The sequence below is a fragment of the Ammospiza nelsoni genome, chromosome 9 (assembly GCF_027579445.1).
Source record: "Ammospiza nelsoni isolate bAmmNel1 chromosome 9, bAmmNel1.pri, whole genome shotgun sequence".
NCBI classification, from domain to species: domain Eukaryota; kingdom Metazoa; phylum Chordata; class Aves; order Passeriformes; family Passerellidae; genus Ammospiza; species Ammospiza nelsoni.
In genome coordinates, this window is record NC_080641.1 from 14,016,830 (window position 1) to 14,037,711 (window position 20,882).

The window sequence follows — 20,882 nt, forward strand, 5'->3', positions numbered from 1 at the left end:
GCAAATTGTGTGGTGAATTACTTCTGTTACTCAATTCCTTTCCACAACCATGTGGCCCAACACCTGCTAGTTACCTGTCTTTATTTCTGCAGTAAATAGCTGTTCTGTTTTGAGTATGTTTTTATGGCCCTGAAATAGAAGTATAGAGAAATGTAGATATGGGATGATAACCAAGGAAAAGTGTGACCAATTGCTAATTACTCACTGCAATGAGAATAGCTGCACAGTTGGCAGTGCATAAAGCTGGATTCAGTCATAGTCACTTAGTCAAAGAACACAAGGAGGACATACTCAATGTCAACACAGCATGTGTAATAAAATCAGGCTTCATGTGCAACTGAGAACCTAGAAAGAAAAAGTGTTGTCTTGCCAAACATGTGGAAATTATCACTGCTGGGTTCTTGGGTAGCAAAGGCACTGCCATCAACAGCAGGATGTTCTTTCTGGTAGAGACTGTGGGGCACTGGCAGTTTGCCACAGACCCCTCTCCTTGTCCATCTCCTTGAGAAAAGCTGGTGCCACTGACTCAGAAGGGGCATGGAAGAAGGTGAATGTGACATAGAGAAGAGAGGGAGGTACCAGGGACTGCATGCAGAACTATTTTCCTTTCTTCACTCCCACCTTTGCTGATTAAAAATTAAACTAGTAGCTGTTTTCTGATAGGACAATTTTGTTAGACTAACAAGAAATTCTTGGCTTCTTGCAGACAGTGTGCTTCCCTTTTGTCCCATGACAAGCTCTGTTGCACTTCACTTCCATAAAAGCAGAGAGGGAATTGTGCTGTTTATGTCTGATTAATTATACGGCAGCCATATTTCTGTATGTACTTTAAGAAAAAATTATATAGCAGATAACTAGGGACAAGCAAATTCTAGGATAGCTGTTGCTGTTCACTTCTCTTTGGAGACTATTTTTAAATCCAATGTGCACTTATGCAAAGAAAAAAAGAACCTAAAATTCTTCTTCCGGTTTTCACATATTTGGTTTTTTTTAAAAAAAAAAGTATTAATACTCCAATGGGGGGGGAAAAAAGGTGCTATTCCTCTATAAAATTAGCATTTTGATGAGATTGCTTCAGTCTATGTGTAATTCAAATCACAAAAGGACATATACAAAGATTTTACACTACCCTAGCAGAAAAATACTTTATGCATTTCTTAAATTAATTCCATATGCTCCTTAAATATGTTCAATTGTTATTAATATACTTCAGTGCTTTATGCAAAGTGCTTGATTCTCTTCACAGTTAATTAAGCCCTCTGCTGTTCAAATTGCTGTAATCATTGTAACAGGCAGTGGTTTTAAGGATCACGGCCCATGTCTTTGACTCATAACAATCTTATTTTAAACTTTGAAAAACTGAGGTCTTTCCAAGAATACATATCAAGATAATTTTATTTCCTCACTCTCTCTTGTCTCCAGCACGGATCCATGTCACACCTCAGCAGCACATGTTTAGGTGAGTTTCTGCGTGTAACCACAGAAGGGTCGCCTGGTTTCTCTGGGAAGCCAAATGGTGCAGGTAAGAGGGAGCACAAGCAGCTCTCTGCTCCTTGTGTGGTTTCAAGACAGCTTTTTTCCACCCATAACCCAATAACAAAATAGCACAGACAGAAAATGCAACATCTCTGATGCTTCTCTTTGGAACCACTGAGATCAAGTGCCACTGCGATGCCCAACTTCATCCCCCAAATACTGAGGCACGGGGGATTGAAATTCAACAGAGGATTCAGAAAAGAGGGGTGGAACAGTTACAGGTTCATCTCACAGACTCCAGGGCTGTCCCTGGGAGCCCCTAGACAGCCTGCAGGAGGTGGGGCCAGGGCTTTGCACAGCGTGCTCTTCCCAAAGAACGGTGAGCCTGTGCTGAGCCAAAGGGCTGCGGAACACTGGCAGAGCTCCTCTCCAGGAGACACTGCCTTCGGTCCAGGTGGGTGCATCTCCTGCTCCTCCCCACTGCCCATCTCCTGCTCTTCCCCCACTCCCCACCTCCTGCACCTCCCCACTCCCCAGCTTAGTCTTTTTTGGACATTTCACCTAAAAGCTGGCTTAACTAAGCCAAGGCCAAGTAGCAGAGATGCTGTGATTTGTTTGCCAGCTGGCAGTTTGGGATTAAATCAGCCCTACCTCATGCTTTCTGGCAGCCTTGAAACACACCTAGCATTTCCTCAAAAGATTACTTAGAAATTTGCCATTTGTGGGAGCACCTTCAATGGCCTGCACTTCAGCTCCTTACTTCAAGAATTTGGGAAAATATCAAAGCATTGCTACGATGGGAGGGGTTGGTATTCTCAATTTTATGTCCTTCCAAAATCTGTGATGGGACAGAGTAGAATTAGAACATTGTGAGGTAGATTTTCACTCATGAGCTCTCAAATATATCTTTTCTAATAAAGGCAAAGATAACATAAACAGGAGTGACAAGAAAACAGTACCATATTAATTTTACATTTTTCCCTATGCCTTTCCTGTTTTCTCTACTCCTTTTCAGTCATCTTCTTCCTTTTTATTATTTTAATAAGGCCTAATTATGGGGAGGGGGGGGAGTTTAGCACATATGAAGTAATTTTAAAATCTGAATGTAGTTAAATGTGTGTGGATCTGAATAATCAGTGTATTCCAAGGCAACCTAATATGCACTGTATTTTGCTACACAATTGGTTTTAGAAAAATAATTTTCATAATTACAACTGGTTTGGTTTAATGGTATGGGTAATTATTGTGGGTAAACATTTATTTCTAAAGTATTTTTCTTTTTTCTGTAAAAAAATTTAGTAGAAAAGTCATATTGTATTTTGAGAGCTTCTTGGCATTTTAAAAAGCCATAACCAAGATTAACGATAACTAATTTTGAAGAGATAGATACTCTTTCTCTTTAGCAGCATGGATTTTCTACTAATCTTGTAATAACTCAATCAAATTTAAACAATAAATATTCTAGCTACCTCTTAGAAAAGTCTTCTCTGAAGTTTCTGTTCTTTCCACAGTGGAACTAGGACTTCATCTAATAGAATTGCACTGTCAAAATAAACAAAAGTCAAACACTTTGACAAAATATTTTTAGCTTCTTCAAGAAAACTGCAGTACAGAAGTACACTTACAACATTGAAAACTATCTTCTGCTCTTTTATTTTGACATGCTGGAATTCTTATATTTCAAATAACAGTAAAGCAGTTAATTGGAACAGAAATGCCTCTCGACTTCTGATGTCATAGTGACCATATTCTTTCTCACATTACTTTGTTTTTAGATCCTGGATGTTTAATATTTTATGATGCCAAAACATACTGTTTCTAAACAGCTAAAAACATAAGAAAGATTGCTAGAGCTATGCTATTGCTTGCTGTGTTCTTAATGTTTTGTAGATATGTGGTACATGTGAGCTGCATTAAACTACTGACCAGTTTATCACAGTTTATTCCCCACACACATTTATTTGTGCCCTTTTTCTCTCAACCTCCAGCAGCTGGATATTCCTTGCAGGTACTGTGGCCCTTGGAGAGCTCTCACTGGAGCAGATTTGTTTGAACAGGAGGAGGAATAGGGAGGGACCTTGACCCCCAACCCTGTTCTGCTGCTGATGGGGCAGGAAAAGAAGTTGAGTTGAGCCCAGCAAAAGATGGGGAGGAGCTATTGGGTTTTATTTTTGTTTCTGTTTCTCACTATCCAAATGTATTTTAAATAGCAACACATTTAAAGTCATCTTGGCCAGCTTTGTTCTGTCCTAGATGGTGTCCGCTAAGTGATCTTTCTGCCCCTTATCCTGGCCCATGAACTCTTTCATCCTATTTTCACCCCTTGTCCTTCTGAGGGGAAGTGGGGTGAGCATGTTGGGTGAGTGTTTGGATGCTGGCCAAAGGTTATCCAGCATACAATATTTACATTTCTATTAAAAAAGATCTATTTTACTCAGATTAAATTATAGTTGAGCATAAATTGATTTTTTACTTTGCATTTCTGTTGCATATTCTAAAATTATTAAATCTCTTTTTATAGGCTGTCTCTTCATTTCTACAAGTGACAGTATTTTTAAACTTATCAAATAGAAAGATGAATGTCCTGCTGCATTTTCCTTTGTGTTGATACACAATTCCTCTGGAAAAGACTTTAAACAGCAAGTCAAGGACCTTTGAGCTTGTCCCCTGATTCTCCATGGGAACAGAGGTAGGATCTCTGATTATTTCAGTCCTCCTAAACCTGTAATTTCTTTGTGGACCAGCAACAAACTACTAAAGAATCTACCAAAAAAACCCACATGGTTGTATGACTGGGATGAATCTACAGTTTCAAAGATGATGGTAAAAACTGTTTTAATTTTGCTGTTTGATTGTGAGCTACACATTGCATCTGTTAAAAAGTTTTGGTACAAAAAAATCTGAAAAAAACATGATTTACTATACTTTTTCATGTCCATTTCAAATACATGTAGAGACCAGAAAAGCACTTAAACACAGTTAACTTGCCCTTCTCTCCAGGTGGCATTCTTGGGTGTAAGCAGCTCCCTTGGGTGTGAGGGATACATGTGATTATATTCTTCTCCCTGTAAATTGTGGAGCATCTCCAAGGCTTACATAATTTTTTGTATTGTTTCATTGAAGGAACCCAAAATTTCAAATTGGCCATTATGGAAATCACAAAGAACTACCCAAAGTTCTGAATGTGCACCGATCCAATATTTATAATTTACCTGTCTGCAGTCTGGGAGGATGGGATCCCTCAGCTGAAGCCAATTGAAATGTATGGATCTAGATTAAGACAGTTGTTTCAGGCATTCCTTACGGAGATAGTTGCTGGCAGGGGGCAATTCATCTCCAAATCTGTCTGCATTAATGTGTTATAGAGCCCAGACAATCACTTTCAGCCATGCTTTAAATTTTTGATTTATCATAATAGCCTCCAATGCTATAAATCCATAATCAATCATAATATTTCATTAACTCTGGATGATTCAATTATGTGATAACTTTCTGTAAAGCCTACAGGAACTTAAAATGTCTTTATATTTTACAATTATTTCAATATTTAATATAGATCTGAATAATTTCTGTTCTATCTGATGAAATTATTACTTTTAATAGTGTATTTATTTAGTTTCATTTATTTCTTATTGTTTCTATCATACTATATTTCTCTTAGGAAGAAAAGCCTGAAAATTTAATACAGAAATTTTAATTTTTTTTGTCTTTGATAAAAAGTTTTGCAATTTATTCTAAAATGAAATAATGGGATTCTTTTAATAATAAGAAACTGAAAGGAATCCTGAGGAATTAGAAGCCTGAAGGTGGGTTTTATCTTTGTGTCACGGAGGAAAACAATTAGCTGCTATTCTAACAAAATATCTGCACTTATTGTGCATCCTGTCACAGCTACCAACATGAGCTGTTGGAGTGGGTTCTTCTGTCCCATGGAATGCATCAAGAGAAGTCTTTTCCTGGTTTTCACCATCTCTTTTACAATATATTTGATTTCCTATTTTTATACTTCTCCTCACCTTGCTACTCGACCTAAAAGTAATGATCTTCACATGGAAAGTGAAAAGAGTTTATTTAGAAAATTATCTATAAATTTCAAACAAATCTTAGGGAAACAAAACGGAGAACTACCACCTGAAAATGAGAAATCTGGGAATAAAGCCACGCCCACTCCAACACAGCTATTTGCATTCATTATTAACAAAGAAGAGAAGTGTAAAGATAGAACACCTTTCTTGGTACTGCTGATATCAACAACAGCAGCCGAGCTGCAGCACAGAAAAGCCATCCGGGAGAGCTGGGCGAGCGAAGCCGCGGTTCCCGGCGCGGACATTGTTCGGCTGTTCACGCTGGGCAGCGACCCCAGGGGTGACAAAGGGGACGTTCTGCTGAGAGAAAGTGAGCAATATCATGACATCATCCAGCAGGACTTCCTGGACACTTACAACAACTTAACTCTTAAAACTCTGATGGGCATGAGCTGGGTGGCCACCTACTGCAGTGGCACGAGGTTTGCTATGAAGACAGACAGTGATGTTTTTGTCAACACGATGCATTTAATTGAAAAGCTCCTCAGGCCTCTCCCGCCTCCCACACAGAATTATTTCACAGGCCATTTAATGACAGGGCACAGGCCTATTCGGAATAAAGCCAGTAAATGGTACCTATCAGAAGAAGAATTCCCAGAAAACAAATACCACCCTTTCTGTTCAGGAACTGGCTACGTGTTTTCTGGAGACCTGGCTGCAAAAATTGTAGATGCTTCTTTAATGATTAAATTTATACATTTGGAAGATGTTTACATAGGGTTTTGTCTTAATGCAAAGGGAGTAGAAATAGCACCATCTCCTAAATCGCTGTTTAACATACACAAGGTTCCATTTTCTCCTTGTGTGTACAATGAGTTAATTACATCTCATCACATTGAGCCACATGAGCACATACTCTATTGGGAAACACTGCAAGAGAAGAAACACACATGTCAGGAAAGAAAGGTCCATCCTGGAGCATCCTAGGAACTTGCTTTGACAATGGGCAAAGCAGCAGATGTTTTCTTAGTAGCAACAGCACACCTGTGTAATGATAACTTTCAAGGTCCACGGACATCCTGAATCAGGTGCCTAGGTTTTGTATTAGGTTGAATTCAAATGATTTTTCCTCCATAAAGAAGCCTTTCTCTGTTGAGTGAATTCTGATTTACCTTATTTAGTTTTGGATGAAGCATCAATTAATTTTTAAAGCCAGCAAGAGACCATATCAACCCTACTGAAGAAAAAGCAAAGACAATGCAATAAAACTTGTTCTTTCTTTAAAAATGAATAAGTTAATGTGTTAATTTCATACTGCTCGATGTAATTTGCCTATGTACCATTAAATGTACTCATGTGGCATTCCAGTGTGACCGAAGAAGGAAGCATACCAGATATCCTGTGCTGGGGAATTAGTGCCGGAAATGTGGGCAGAAAGTCCATCTTCAGAAAATCTAACATTAGCATTTCCCAGATCTCAGTGCCCAGAGTGGCTACTACTCTCTGTGGTTATATATACATAGAAAACCTCACACACAAGATACCACTTATTTGTTATCATGGAGATGTAATAAAAAGAGGAAAATTAAATGCAGATAGACTGTCCTGTTAGTGATATATTAAATTGCATTTTAGGACATTCAGCTGTGTACAAAATATCATTATAGTTAAGTAAAAAATAAGATGGTGCTTACTAACCTCAGAAGATAAAAGTTTCAGTCCAAATCCCTATCAGATGCACATGGAAATCAAAATGTCAATCACATGAATACCAAACACTTCAGCTGGAAGTGAAAAGTGAGTATACATTATATGCATCCCCAATGACATTTTGTAAATGTACATGATGGTGTTTCATGAAGAAGCCCCTGAATCCTGCAGTGCAATCTTTGTGTGCTCTGTGCAGCTCCATTCCAATGACAGACAGTGGGAACCTGTGGTGCAGCCACTGAACACAATGCATTTCTCCCTTACAGGAATTTGGTCTTAGACCTTTTTATTAAGGAATATTATTACTCAGCTAATACCTACCCAGGACAAATTTTCTATCTCAAATGGGCACCTATTCATCTGGACTTTCAAGACCTTTTTGCATTTACCTCAGGAAAGATACAGCTAGCAAGGACAACATTCCCTCAGGGCTTTCCTGGCCCTGAGGTCTCTCCATAATTTCTAAAATGTTAGAAGTTCTACAGGAAGTTGTGTTAAAAAAATTAGTCTTTTTGGACATAATATGTTGATTACTTGATAGAAACCATGACATCTTGTGATGCCTAGACAGGCTGAACCTGGAACAGAGACTAGACAGAACTAAAGAAATAAAGTAGGTATTAATTAAAAGGTCTCAATGGATACACCTTGGGCAGTACAAGAGCCTGCCCTGGGCTACACCCAAAATGGTCACAAAAATGGATGACTGGTCACGAGGCCTCTCACTTTTATACTTCTTGGTCCATTGCATATTGGGGTTGTCCAATTACAGCTTCAGGTTGTGAAGTTCCATCCTCCTTGTTGCTCTCTTCAGTTCTTCATTGTTTATACTTTTGGGCCTGAAAATTGTAATGGTTGTCCTTGATCTCAAGCTGGAATGGGATTGTTTTGTCTACCTACCTTGTGAAGAGAACTTACTGACACTTCATATGAAGCTCAGAGCTACACCCCTAGGCAGCGCAGAATCTGAAAAACATGAAAGCTAAAACTTAAGTTATCACTTGTATAGCTGACAACTTTATCTTACATTAAACAATGCAATGAGCTCGACTCTGCAGTCTGTTCCCTTTACCTGCGTGGGGAGTACCATGTCATGCACGGTTGTGCAGTAACAACCCACAAAGGTGAGCAAAACCCAACAACCCTCACATGTTCTCCTATTGCCTGGATGGCAATAAAGTTCTCCAGGTAATTCCTGAAGATGGGGCCCAGCAGAAGAGGACTTGGAGATGCTGGCTGAGAGCAGGTGACCAAGAGCCAGCTGTGCCAAGGTAGCCAAGGATGCCAAGGGTATCCTGGCTTTTATCAGGGATAGTGTGGCCAGCAGGACCAAGGAAGGGACTGTCCCTCTGTTCCCAGTACTGGTGAGGCCTTACCTCAAATCCTGTGTCCAGCTCTGAGCCCCCCAGTCCAAGGAAGAATTTGAGATGCTGCAGTGAGTCCAGAGAAGGACAACTGAGCCTGGAAGGGCCTGGAGCACAGGTCTGATGAGGAGCCTGGAGGAAAGGAGGCTCAGGGGAGACCTTATCCCATTCTACAACTGCCTGAAAGGAGGTCATAGAAAGGTGGTTGGTTTCTTCTGCCAGCAACCAGAGACAGGATGAGAGAAAATGGCCTCAAGCTGCAGGGGAGATTCAGGTTGGCCATCAGCTATAATTTCTTCATAGAAAGGAGCTGTCAAGCATTTGAACAGGCTGCCCAAGGAAGTCGTACAGTCAACATTGCTGGAGGTGTCCCAAGAAGTGATAGGGCATGGCATGTGGCATTCAGTGGTGTGGTTTAGTTGGCATGGAGGTGCTTGGTGAAAGGCTGGACTAAATGATCTTGGAGGCATTTTCCAACCCTAATGATTCCATGATTGTATAAGATAAGGTAATGGAGGCTTCACCACAACCTAAAGCTGAGTGCACAAGCAGCATCATCACTAATAAGCATTAACAAAGACTTGCCAGCTATACAAATAAAAGGCTATAAAGATACTAATTCATTGCTTTTGCTTGGAGTCTATGAAGTCTGCCACACCACTGTACATTTATGGAAACAGTGAGAGTTTATAAATCCTAGAAGGAATAAATACCAAACCTAAAACTATTAAAAGCTATAGACTTGCCAGCAAAATGAACCAGTTCATCAGCCAGCCCATACTGGTGAAAGGATACTAGAAATAGGAGAAGTCATCAGTAGGATCAGTAATTGGTGTGCACATGAAGTAGTACTTACTCTTTCATTTCCATGCTTTGCCTCCCAGTCTCTCTGCTGGTTGGCATGGGCCAGTTCCAAATCATAGCAGTTTAAAGTCTAGATTTTGTAGAAAATTTAGTTCACAGGAATGTCAAATGCTTGTTTTTTTACTTAATGAAATAGAAATATTGGCCTGTTTAAGTTTCTTAGGAGTTTATATTTGTATTGAATTACCATTATTGACATCCTTGCATTGGCAGTGGAGGCAATAATTAAGTATATAACAATATTATCATTAATATTTTCAATTAGCTTCAGAAAATGAAAAGAAGCATAGTCTGGGTCATCTCTCGTAACTTAATATGAATTATTAACTCATTTCCTGTGTCACTGCAATGCATATTCCATACAAGCACAAGGAACAGTGGCTGAAATTTTGAAGTGCTGCTCTTTAGACATTTATTCATTGAACATCTGTTTCAAGGTGGGTAGGGTTGTTTCTAATAGAATATCAAGAATATGCAACCATATTTCATGCATATTTCTTAGTTTTATAAATTCTGCATTTATAGCACTGCCTTGAAGAAGTATTTTTATAACCTTGAGGTACAAATTGATGTACCTGCATAGAACTGCTTCATGTTATTAATTCATTTCCAGATTTTAGTGGCTGGTTTCCATTGGATATCAAGCAGAATTCAATGCTGCAAAATCTCATGTCAGTGTTCCAAAATTACAGAATGATTACTTACAGCCCTAACTCTCCAGAGAAACCAGAGAATTGTGTGTTACCTCTGCTGCACTTGATGTCATTTCAGTTTTCCTCTTTGCTGAAGCCTAACATTTATTTGTTCCTTAGCTTTTTTTGGTGCATGGGTAAATAAAGCAGTGTAATATTCAGTAATTTGCATTTGTATACTTGGAAGTTGTTAAAGTGTAGTTGTGGTATAAAGTTGTTTGTGAGAGAGAAAATATCTATGCTGGGAAATAACTGATCTTAACTACTGAGACAAAATGTCACAACTTCAATTATTCATTTCCATTGCAAGTTTCAAAAACTCAAGAACTTTATGCTTTTTACTTTGTACCTGAATTCATGTGTGTTGTGGAATTGGAGTGAAACAGTTAATGAAACACACTGCATGCCATTGAAAGAGTTCTTGAGACTTTTTTTATTGCAGACTAGGTAACACATTTTCATAGGTTCCGGCTTTGCTGGAAATTCCCTTGAGAATGAAGCAGTTATTATCAGCTAGCACTTCCCTGTCTGGGTCTGTGACTCTGGGTGCCAAACTGCTTGGGCTGTGCTAAGGCAGTGCTGGGGAAGAGGGCCATCTTTGGGTTGTTGACAGAAGTGAGCCAGGAGGAAAAATACATACAGTTAATACAGAGAGAAATAATCTTTTTTTCACAGCTCCACATTTCTCCCTCTACTGAGTGCACTGTTGCCTGCTCACACCCCTCTGTTCAACAGTCGTTCGACCCTGCCCATTCTAGAACTTCATCATCCCTTCTCCAGCACTGAGCCTTGAGACTCCTGTTCCTCAGTCTGGTCTCCAGTCCAGTTAGGCTTGTGTTACATTTCTGATAATCATGATGAGAAAAAAGTGTGTGAACATAAGATTGCCTGCAGGATGACCATTAAAGAATCACCTCCCTGGCCACTGAGGGACCGTGCATACTGTCTCATTCAGGGAAAATGTAGTGGTGCTTAGGCTGGTCTTGGAAGATCAAAATCCCACTAGAATGCAGTCTGTCTGTGAAGATACTCCAGAGGAAGCAAACCTGTTCTGCTTTCAACATGAAAGACAGCATTATTCTGAACAGCTGAACTTTGTGATACTTTATTCATGGGTTATTAGAACTTCTGCTTCATCAGAAGCTGTTGTTAGTTTTTACTACCTTGCTTGTCTTCCAGCAGATTTTGAAGAGAACTAAGTGGTTGGTTCACAAAGATTGCCTTGCATTCATTTTAGGGACTCCAAGTGTCTCCAGCTGTCTTTGTGTTTGCTTTAGCAAATCTTCTGAGGCTAATGAGCAATTAGAAATTCATTAAGCCTGGAGAAATACCGGGTCACATTAAATGCCACTATTCTAATCTAGCCGAGCAGCAATTCTGCTGAGTTAAGTGGGCAAATGGACACAGCTGGCTGCTTGTTTCTGCTGCTTTGTGGGCTGTTAAATGGGAGGACTCAAGCCCTCACTATGGATCCTTTTGGCAGAGAGTCCTTAAATCAGTGGTGTGTGCTGTACACACACACAGGAATTCCTGTGAACTGTGACTCAGGCTAAAAGCAGAGTTTCCAGCTTGCCTGCTGGAGCATAGCCATGGTTCTGGAAGCCTCTCTGCCTCCTTGAGGCTCCTTAGAGAAGCCTTCCGTATGCAACAACAGATCCGTCTAATATTTTGGAAAGAACCTTTTTAAGAAACTTGTATTTTTTAAAAAAATATTCAACTGGAATAGAGTCTTCTCCCTGAAGGTATTAAAAATAGAAAAGTTATTCACACTGCCCATGCAAACTCTTCTGGGTAACTTCTATGGCAGGTCTTGGACAGGATCCTGTACCATATACTGTTTCTTTTTCTTTCTGAAAAAATGTAGACTTCAGTCTGTGCAGCTGTTTCAATTGTTTGTTTCCCACAGTGCCCATTTGAAATACTTTATCTGTGAATAAACTAGTGAATGACTCCAGTGTGGAAAAGCTCTGAGCAATAATGGACTCTAAGCAGAACCACTGAATTGTTAAACCTTGCAATCATTAAAAGGAAGGCAGGAAGTAAAAGCAGATTTGCTGTCATTCCTAATATGAACGCGACTTGATTTCAGTATCCGTACAACGCTGATAAACAGGCTCACATTCAAGAGCTGCTTGCTGGGCAATCTGGTTGTAATTTCTGTTTTAGAAACAGAATGTACTTCTACCAATTAATATAGAAGAGAATACAAGCAGTTTTGACTGATTTTTCTTTTTTTTTTTACAAATAGGACCTCAAGAGAGTTCAGAGAATAATAATTTTTCCCATATTAGACTACCTGCAAAATTACTTGGGTCTATATGGACACTTGTAACAGAAGGGAGTTTAAAACCTCAAGTATGTTCTTCCCTATTTGTGACAATGATTTTGGAAGATCATGGACAGACATGCTTAATTCTGTAGAAGGCCTGACCAATTTTAGTTGCTTCTTACACAAGCAGATGCTTTTGTGTGTACCTCATGCCAAAGCAGAGGTTTTAGATCCATAATGCTTTTCCAAACTATGTGGAATTACATTCATTTTGTGAATGGGTTATAAATTTCTTTAATCTTCAATGAGATACGTAATTTCATGTAAAAAGGTATCACTTTTGGGTAATCTGGATGACTAGGCATGAAATGCTATGGACAAACTGTAGTTCTGGCATAATCATGAAAATGTTAAGGGCTTGTTGTAGGAGTCATTCCCTAGAGGGATGCTCTCACTTCTGTGTTATAATCCACTCAGGTTTCTATAGAAAAACCCACCAAGGTTCAAAGGATTGTTTCACCTGAGCTACCCCTGTATGCAGCTTCACACAGTAACTCCCCAGTTTTTTGCCAGTGTTGGGAGAGCTGCCTGTGTGAAATGGGAGGGACTTTCCTGCAGCTGGGCTCTTCTGTCACTGATGTGTCTCAATCTCAGCCTCTGCAGCGTGACCAGGTTGTGTCATTCAGCCTGGTCTGTGTAAACCCAGGGAACAAAAACCCAGGTCCTGGAGGCTAAAATGGGACTGAAACTAATCTGTGCTAATAAAAAATGGGAGATAGGCTGAGACTGAAAATAATTTCAAAGACTGAATTCTTGACACACAAAGCCTTGTTGGCAGCTTTAGGTCCTAACATATTTGCTACTACAAATCAGGCATTGTCTCCCTATGGGCATCAGATAATCTGACACTGGTCAGAAGCTCAGTCACTGACATGCTGCCACCTAAATATGCTTAGGAGCATCTAAGCAAAACGTGGTAGAATCTGACATTTGTTCATGTGGGTTAAATAGCAACAGGTTGTCATCATTCTGCTAGGCTGACAAAGTTCAACTTCCATACTGAACAGGCCACAGACCTGACAATCCCTGAAATCAGAGTTTCTAGGCACCGCATTTCTGCATTTGGTCACTTACCCACTGTCATTTTGTTTCCAAAATCTGAATAAAATATACCACTCAGTTTGCAAAATGGTTAGTGGAAACAACATGTGTAGAAAACTGTCTCTGAATGTTGTGGTGAGTTCCATATCAAAGTTGTGTCTCCTCCCTGGTGTCCTGTCCCACTGTATTGCAGAAGCTGTTCTTTCGGCTGGGTCCGGCATTTGGAACATAAGTCAATGGGTCAGGTCGGATCAAGTATCTACAAAAAGAAACCACAGCTGTAACTAAAACAATATGCTGCACACCAGGGTAAGTGCATACAGTTGTAATGTTGAAAAGATCTGAGCAGGACTTAGACTTTGAAGGAGCTTGGTTTGGTTCCCGTGGTAGCATTGGTTAGATTTTTTCAGTTTAAAATGCAGAGTAAGAGGAGGATGACAAGTTAACAACATTATAAATATATGTATTATATATTTATATGTGTATTTAAAGTATATACAGATGTACTATAATTAGATGTTTCTTTAAATAGAAATCTACTTTTTTTTTTTGCAGGTCTTGTGATTGTTTATGTGCTTTAACTTACACTATATCATTCAGCTCTAATCTTGTATCTGGAGAAGGGTTGATCAGGATGTAGGAAAGGGTGTTCTGATGATCATTCATTTCATCTAGAGGACAGGGGGAAAAATTACCAAGTAAATTACATTTACAAATGAATTGTGAGAAGCATTACTTCTGACATATTAATTTGATGAAAGTTCATAGACCTTCAGAAAAGTGTCTGGTGTCAGAGTGATTTCAAATAAGTTTAGCAATTTCTTTTCAACTGTACTCACAATGAAACTCCCTGACATTATCAGATTATCTTTTGAGTTATCAGCTGTAAAAACATCCTGTTTTCTAATGTTTTAAAAGTCTTGGGTTTTTTTCAGTCATAGAATTTGAATGTAACCCAATTTCAGTGTGATTTACCAATCTGTCCGGCAGCTTAGGTAAGTTTCTGGTGGGCAGGGACTCCTGTGCTTGGCTGGTATCAAGTTCAAATGATGACCAAGGTTAAATGCAGGTGTATGGCATCCTCATCCATATCCAGATATGGTCAACATAAACCTTTTTTTCCCTTTTTTCTATTTATCTAGGAAGCACTTCCCTTTTATCACCTGTGCCAAGGGCTTGAAATGTGAAGGCTGTATAAATGGAAAGTGGTATGTCTCTTGCATTTTTAACTGTTCTCCTAATGATGGGCTGAAATGAAGACTGACAATTTTTTTTTTTTAAGGTCTAACCTACACTTTTGTAGCTGCCATTGCAATTTATTTTGTATCATTTTCTGTTGGCACACTCCTTGGGCTGCTGCAGTGAGACTGGTTTTAATCTTATCAGACTAAAGAGGAGAGGCAAAAGGAGAGGCAGAGCTTCGGTGTTAAATCCTCTGCAGCTTTTTAGGAAAACTATAACTCAGATTCAGATAAATGTTATCAGGTAAAGCATTTAACTATGAAGATTTTACTGCTTTGTAGATGGTATCTAATAGTCCTAAATTTGAGTAATGAAATGAATATTTACTTTTGGCTTTTAACTAGGATTTGAAAAGAAAAGCAGGAATACAACAAAGTTTTCTTGTTATAAATGTTAATTAAATTTACAAAACATTTTTCTGTTTGATGAAATGTTATTGTGGCCTGTGAAATCCGTGGAAAATACTCAGGCCTGAATCTTTCTGCAGGGAGGTGTATAGAAACATGTTGTAAGAAAGCAGGCATAGAAATTATTCAGATGGGGTGTGGAATAAAGAGCCTCTATTTACAGATATAGAAATTCCTGGTGTTTCTAGGAAATCAGAACCCATAGTCCTGGGGTTTCCACCCAACATGCTACAGGGCCAAGGTTGGAGAAAGGCAACCTTGGCAGCTGGGGTGCGTGTGTTAAAAAGTATTACAGAGCTCTTGTCCATAGCTTAAAAAACCCCAAAAGAATCCTACAAACTAAAAAGTAACCTGAACCAGTCTTGCTGGAGAATTATTTGATGGATAAAAATGGCATCTAAAGACCTAGGGAAACATGCTTGCTAAAAATGACTTTCATATGATAATTTGGCATTATTTTTGAAAATTGTGGAGAAAAGGAAACATCCCTCACGTATAAACAACTCCACACCCTGACATATGAGTGAACTTCACAACAGCCCTGTCTTCATCTTTATTTCAAGAGCTTTGTGGAAATATGGTGCAGCTGTTCAATGACTGGGGAATGTTTATAAATTCAGCATGCATATATCATCTACTAAATATAAATGTGACTGACATGCTACCTTTTGAGCCTGCCATCTCAGCATAGGAATGGGTGAGAATTAAAAAGATTCCAAGTTACTCTTGGTAAATTAAAAAAGCAAACAACCCAAACCTAAACCAACAAAACAAAAAGCACAATCATAAACTTAGTATTTTGGTTTTGGCTCCACCATTTCTTACAAATAGTTCACCTTGCACCATGCAAATGTTGCTACTGAAGTACTGTATAGCGGTACCGTATCCTGCTGGAGAAAGGCCCAGGTGCTTCATTCTGTTCTTCACAAGTTCAGCGAGCTCCTGCCTTTCTGACCTCCTGTAGAGGTTCATTCTCTGCTGGTTGATCTTCTCAGCAGTTTTGGCAGAGTGCCTGGGCGCCCTCCTGCTCAGGCGCCGTGCCCACTGCATGCTCTTCCTCCGCAGCAGCGGGTGGTCGGACTGGTCGCTGGACGTGGAGTTCCGGTGGTTGCCGCGGCAGCTGAACTGCTCCTTGGTGTCTTTGGTGTCCTCCCAATCCTCCACGCTGATGGAGATTTGAGACTTGAAAGGAAAAGCACAAGAGAGATGAAGGGCTGTATTAGATGGAAGCAGATTAGATGTCCTCTTCCCAACACTGCAGTTGGACATGGGGTTTGGCTGCAAAGGAGCTGAGGGGATTCAGCTCTTTGTACTTGGCAAGTGTTCCTGAACTGGGCACTCTTTACTAGACTTTGACTTTTCATGTAAAAAGCTCATTTATAACATAAATACTTTCATCAAGTGCAAGAGCAGGTTAGCAAAAGTGTTACTTTCTGGCCAGCTGCACTGTGATTCCGAGAAGAGCAAATTTAGCCTTCTAATATTGCTCTTCCTGAATCCAGGAATCAGTTCTGAATGACTTTCTTCCCCGTCTGCATATTTTCAGAAATCCAAGTTGTGTAACTGCTTTTTAAATATGTGTTGTGCCTTCATTAAGTAATGGTTCAACTTTGGCTGCATTGTTTTCAGTACTCTCTTATGACCACAGGCAGAACATGCCTGTTAACTGTGTCTCACATTCCCAGGTCATCCTGACCTTCCAGCACACATGAAATTAGGATGCATAACCTTCAGTGTGATTCAGGGCACCCCTTGTGAAAGCAGTAATTGATTCCTACCATAAAGAATGGTGATAGTACCCATGTAGAGACAAATCCTCCCCATAATTAAGAGCCAAAAACTGTTGCTCTATTACTGTGTTTTCCTTATGCCACCCAAATAAGACCAGTGGTATGTGCATGTACAAGTACTGAAATAACACAGGTGGATGGACTACAGGTGTATTTCTAACAAAGAAAAGTTCCTAGAGAACATAAGAGGAAACATTTCAAAAGATAACTTTCGTTAAGATAAATTGTTTCAATGTGTATTTTAGATTTAATGAGTAGTTTAATTTCTAATTTCAAAACCACTTCCTTAACAATCCTGAGTTCCTCTTGTGCTATTTGTATGTCTTTTATTGATGCTGGAATAGCAAAGTCCTTGATGGTGTCAGTAAAAGCACATTACTAAGTTACTGGTCACAGATTTCAATGTGGTGAGTGTTTAAAATGAATACATGAAGTATAAAAGATGATATAAATGAACAGTGTGAGTTTGTGTGAATCCCCTCAGACAGAATATGCTGGTAGCAATCAGTGAATAAAGGAACTTTAACAGAGGAGCTACTCAATGTCCTTTGTCCACTAACATGAAATCTGAAAGCAAGATTCTGTTGACCTTATCAGTGCTGAATACAACCTATCTGTAAGAGGCTCACCACAGATCTGTGAGGTTTCTGGGGTCCATAAAATAGTATTGATATGAGTAAGCTGAATACAGTGTGAAAGATACTTGTATTTTTAACTTTTGAACAAACTAGCTTTTATCTGTGTAAAAGAAAAAAACAACAAGCAAACCCAATCAATCAGCAAAACAACCAAACCCCATAATTAAAAAGAACACTATAGATGTTGATCTTGTAGCACTTCAAGTAAAATCACATTTTTAATATTCTAGACTAGGATCTTGCAATAAGCCTCAAATAAAGACCAGCTAATTTATTGAGGCTCTTCGGCTTAGTCTGCAATAGAAAAGGGATTTCTGGTTGGATTTTTTTTTTTTAAACAACCTGATTTTTTGAAGTTTTTTTACTGACTCCGCTGAGGTTAGGGAAGAAGAGAGAACCTTGATCCCTTTGAACAGGAATGTAATTTGATTTTGTTGTTTGTCAGACTGTCATTTTGGGTTTGTGGGCATTTTACAGTAACGACTAAGGTAGACAGATTATATTCCATAGGAAAAGGAGCTACTTATGGGTAGGAAGGACTATTTGATAGGAACAAATTGATATTGGTATGAACTGAGTGTAGAGGATGGTCTTGTTTTGCCTTTCTTCCTGCCTGCATTGGCAGCTTTCCTTGTCAAGCTCTTGGCAAAACAAATAACCATACTTGTTGGCAGCAGTAAAGGCAGAGACCAATCATCATCACTACAGGAGGGTAAGTCACTTCTTGAGTCAGAGATTAAATGGGTGAGGCCAAATGAAAGAATAAATATTTTGTTTTTGTGAAATCTGTAAATCCTTAGCTTGAAGTTTTGAAACACTGGCATAGGTGAACTGAAAGCACAAAGGAAGGTGATAAAGCTAAATATTTACTTCAGCAATGATGAAGGTTTTATCCTGCCTGTTGAGAACATGCAGAATGGCTCTTTGCTGTATGCAAGAGGAAGGAATTCAACTTAAAGCAAAATCAAAGCCCAAACTCTCTTTCAAAAGCAGCACAAAAGTGTCTGCCAGTGACAGCTGTTAAACACACAGAACATAAAACTCCAATGCAAAGTACTTCTGTGTGTCCCCCTCTGATTTAACCAGTCTTGAACTTCATTTAAAAATACTTTCATAATTATCATTACTTTGAGGTTTGATTGTTTTTACTGAATTTCATTTTCTTGTTCCATAGCAGGTAAATCTGTTGCATGAGAAGCATAACTGATGCCACAGTGTTACTCCTGTGCCACACAGAGAAGAAACACTTGCCTTTAAACCCTTGGGTTTGTTTGCTTTTTGTTTTTAAGGGCAGGTTCCTGTCTCACACATGTGTCTCCTGTCTCACTGCGTGTCCTGAAGGGTGTGATTGTTCACTTGTGCTGCCAGACAGCTGTGACCTACTCAGGCATGATGCTCTAATAGAATGTTTCATGCCCTAAAATCTAAACATTAGGCTGGTCAACACATGGGCAGGAATGGGAATGTAATCACAGGCACACCAGTGTACATATTTGAGGTGATGGTGATTGAGCTATCTGTGCTGATAACATACAATCACTAATTCACTTCAGATTTTTGCTCCCTTGCCTTGCTGCTCCCTGGGAGCTGTGTGTAAGATGTGAAATATTTGCAGGTGTAGTTTCCTCTGTTCTAGCCTGAAGCAGTCACTTATTTTTTACCTTACTGCAAGTGCTATACTAACTAAATTTTACTGCTCTGCCTACCAAGAGTGCTACTTGCATCCAGGGCTCTAGAAATGCTTTTCTGCTCCAAAAGCTATCTAAACCATTGCTAAGTACAGCCACATTTTCCTTCTGTGATAAACTTGGGGATTTTGCTCCACTAGCATTTAATGCGTGTAAGCTTAAGGCTTTCACCACATGATCTTTTCACTGTAAACATGATTTGTTGCCTTCAGAATTCAGCAGGAGCAGGCCCAACAGGAACCAAAATTCCACAGGACACCTTTGAAATTCCCAGTCTGTCAGCTTTCAGATTTTAGCAAGCTGTTTTTGTCCAAAACAATGGACTAACTTTAAGATCCATTTACTCAAGGATGATCCATTGCACAGTTCCATTTTCTCTGAGGATTTCACTCCCACAATTGAACCAATTGTACAATTTCTGGCTGGGATTAAGTTACATTTCTTCATAGCAGCCTGTATGGGACTGTGTTTTGGATGTGTGATGATAATGTGTTAATAATGGGGATATTTTCCCCTCTGCTGAATGGTGTTCACACTGAGCCAAGGCTTTTTCTGCTTCTCACCCACCCCAGCAGCAAGTGGGCTGGGGAAAGCACAAGAACTTGGGAGGGGACACAGCCAGGACACCTGATCCCAAATGACCAAAGTGATATCCCTTATCCAGGCTGCTTTGCTCTGCAGGAACAGCTGCAAGAAGAAGAAGGAATGAAATGCTTGATGGAGCTCTGCTTTCCTGGAGATGGCCAAACACCCCCTGCCCATCAGAAGCGTGAGCAAACTCTTTGCTTTGTTTTGCTTTTACTTAAGTTATCAAACTGCCTTTACCTGAGCCCAAGAGATTTCTCCCTTTCAGCCTCCCAGTTTTCTCCCCATTCCACCTGGGGGGGAGCAAGCAAGCCAGCAGCTGTGTGAGGCTTGCCTCAACCAGGACACCCAGAAACAGGCAGACAATAAGCAAATACTTGTGAAGACACTTCTCGTGACTGACAAAGGAAGGGGAAAAAGAAGACAAAGGAAGGGGAAAAAGAAAACAAGAGACAATTTAAACAGAAGTGAATCTAAAGAAACAAATATGGACTGTTAAACAGGAGCCACAGAAAAGCAGCCATACAGGTAATGAAAAAGATTTCACATCTCTTTTTTAGATTTTTTTAGTGTAGTGGAAATAGTTTGGGTCATAGGCATGATAGTCATTGAGAGACTGGCTAGATTCACTTCTTATTTAGTTACCGGGTCACTAAAAACTTGCTTTATTTTTAAAGAAGTTATGAGTGTCTTTCAGTGAAGCGAGAGCTTCTCATTTGCACAGTGAAAAAAGGAATGCCAAAGGATAAACTGTACGTATTAAATATTAATATTGGCATATTTTGTCCTCGTGACTCGAGTTACCCATGTTATTATGAGACAGCAGCCTCATAATAATAATGTGCAGTACAAATTTAGTTTCTTATTTCTGTTTAAACTCAAATTGATAATCATGTTGAAGGTTCTCTGAGTTATAAACCTTCAACTTTATGGCTATAAGTTCATAGTTCCTGAGTAAAAAGAGTGAAGTACTTTTCTCTTTTTTCCATTTTAAAGATCTTACCCAATGATTTTCTTCTGGCTTAATGTAC

General features: G+C 39.4%; 2 protein-coding genes and 1 long non-coding RNA gene across 3 annotated transcripts in view; 2 read left to right on the forward strand and 1 right to left on the reverse strand.

Moving 5' to 3' along the window:
* Nucleotides 1-1,435: 1,435 nt before the first annotated feature.
* On the forward strand, nt 1,436-7,193 carry LOC132076686 (beta-1,3-galactosyltransferase 2-like). The gene is made up of 3 exons (XM_059477945.1): nt 1,436-1,459; nt 3,998-4,165; nt 5,368-7,193. The coding sequence occupies exon 3, from the start codon at nt 5,376-5,378 to the stop codon at nt 6,486-6,488; it is 1,113 nt and encodes a 370-aa protein (XP_059333928.1). The 5' UTR covers nt 1,436-1,459; nt 3,998-4,165; nt 5,368-5,375; the 3' UTR covers nt 6,489-7,193.
* Nucleotides 7,194-10,540: 3,347 nt separating this feature from the next.
* The window catches only part of KCNT2 (potassium sodium-activated channel subfamily T member 2), a 115,298-nt gene continuing 104,956 nt past the window's right edge, over nt 10,541-20,882 (reverse strand). Inside the window, exons 28-30 of the mRNA XM_059477944.1 lie at nt 16,032-16,332; nt 14,088-14,172; nt 10,541-13,760 (exon numbers count right to left, since the gene is read on the reverse strand). Coding sequence (XP_059333927.1) covers nt 13,649-13,760; nt 14,088-14,172; nt 16,032-16,332 — 498 coding nt within the window. The 3' untranslated portion in view covers nt 10,541-13,648. The remainder of the gene's footprint in view (nt 13,761-14,087; nt 14,173-16,031; nt 16,333-20,882) is intronic.
* Nucleotides 19,988-20,882, forward strand: part of LOC132076688 (uncharacterized) — a 51,470-nt gene continuing 50,575 nt past the window's right edge. The window contains exon 1 of the long non-coding RNA XR_009418955.1: nt 19,988-20,379. This is a non-coding gene — a long non-coding RNA (uncharacterized LOC132076688). The remainder of the gene's footprint in view (nt 20,380-20,882) is intronic.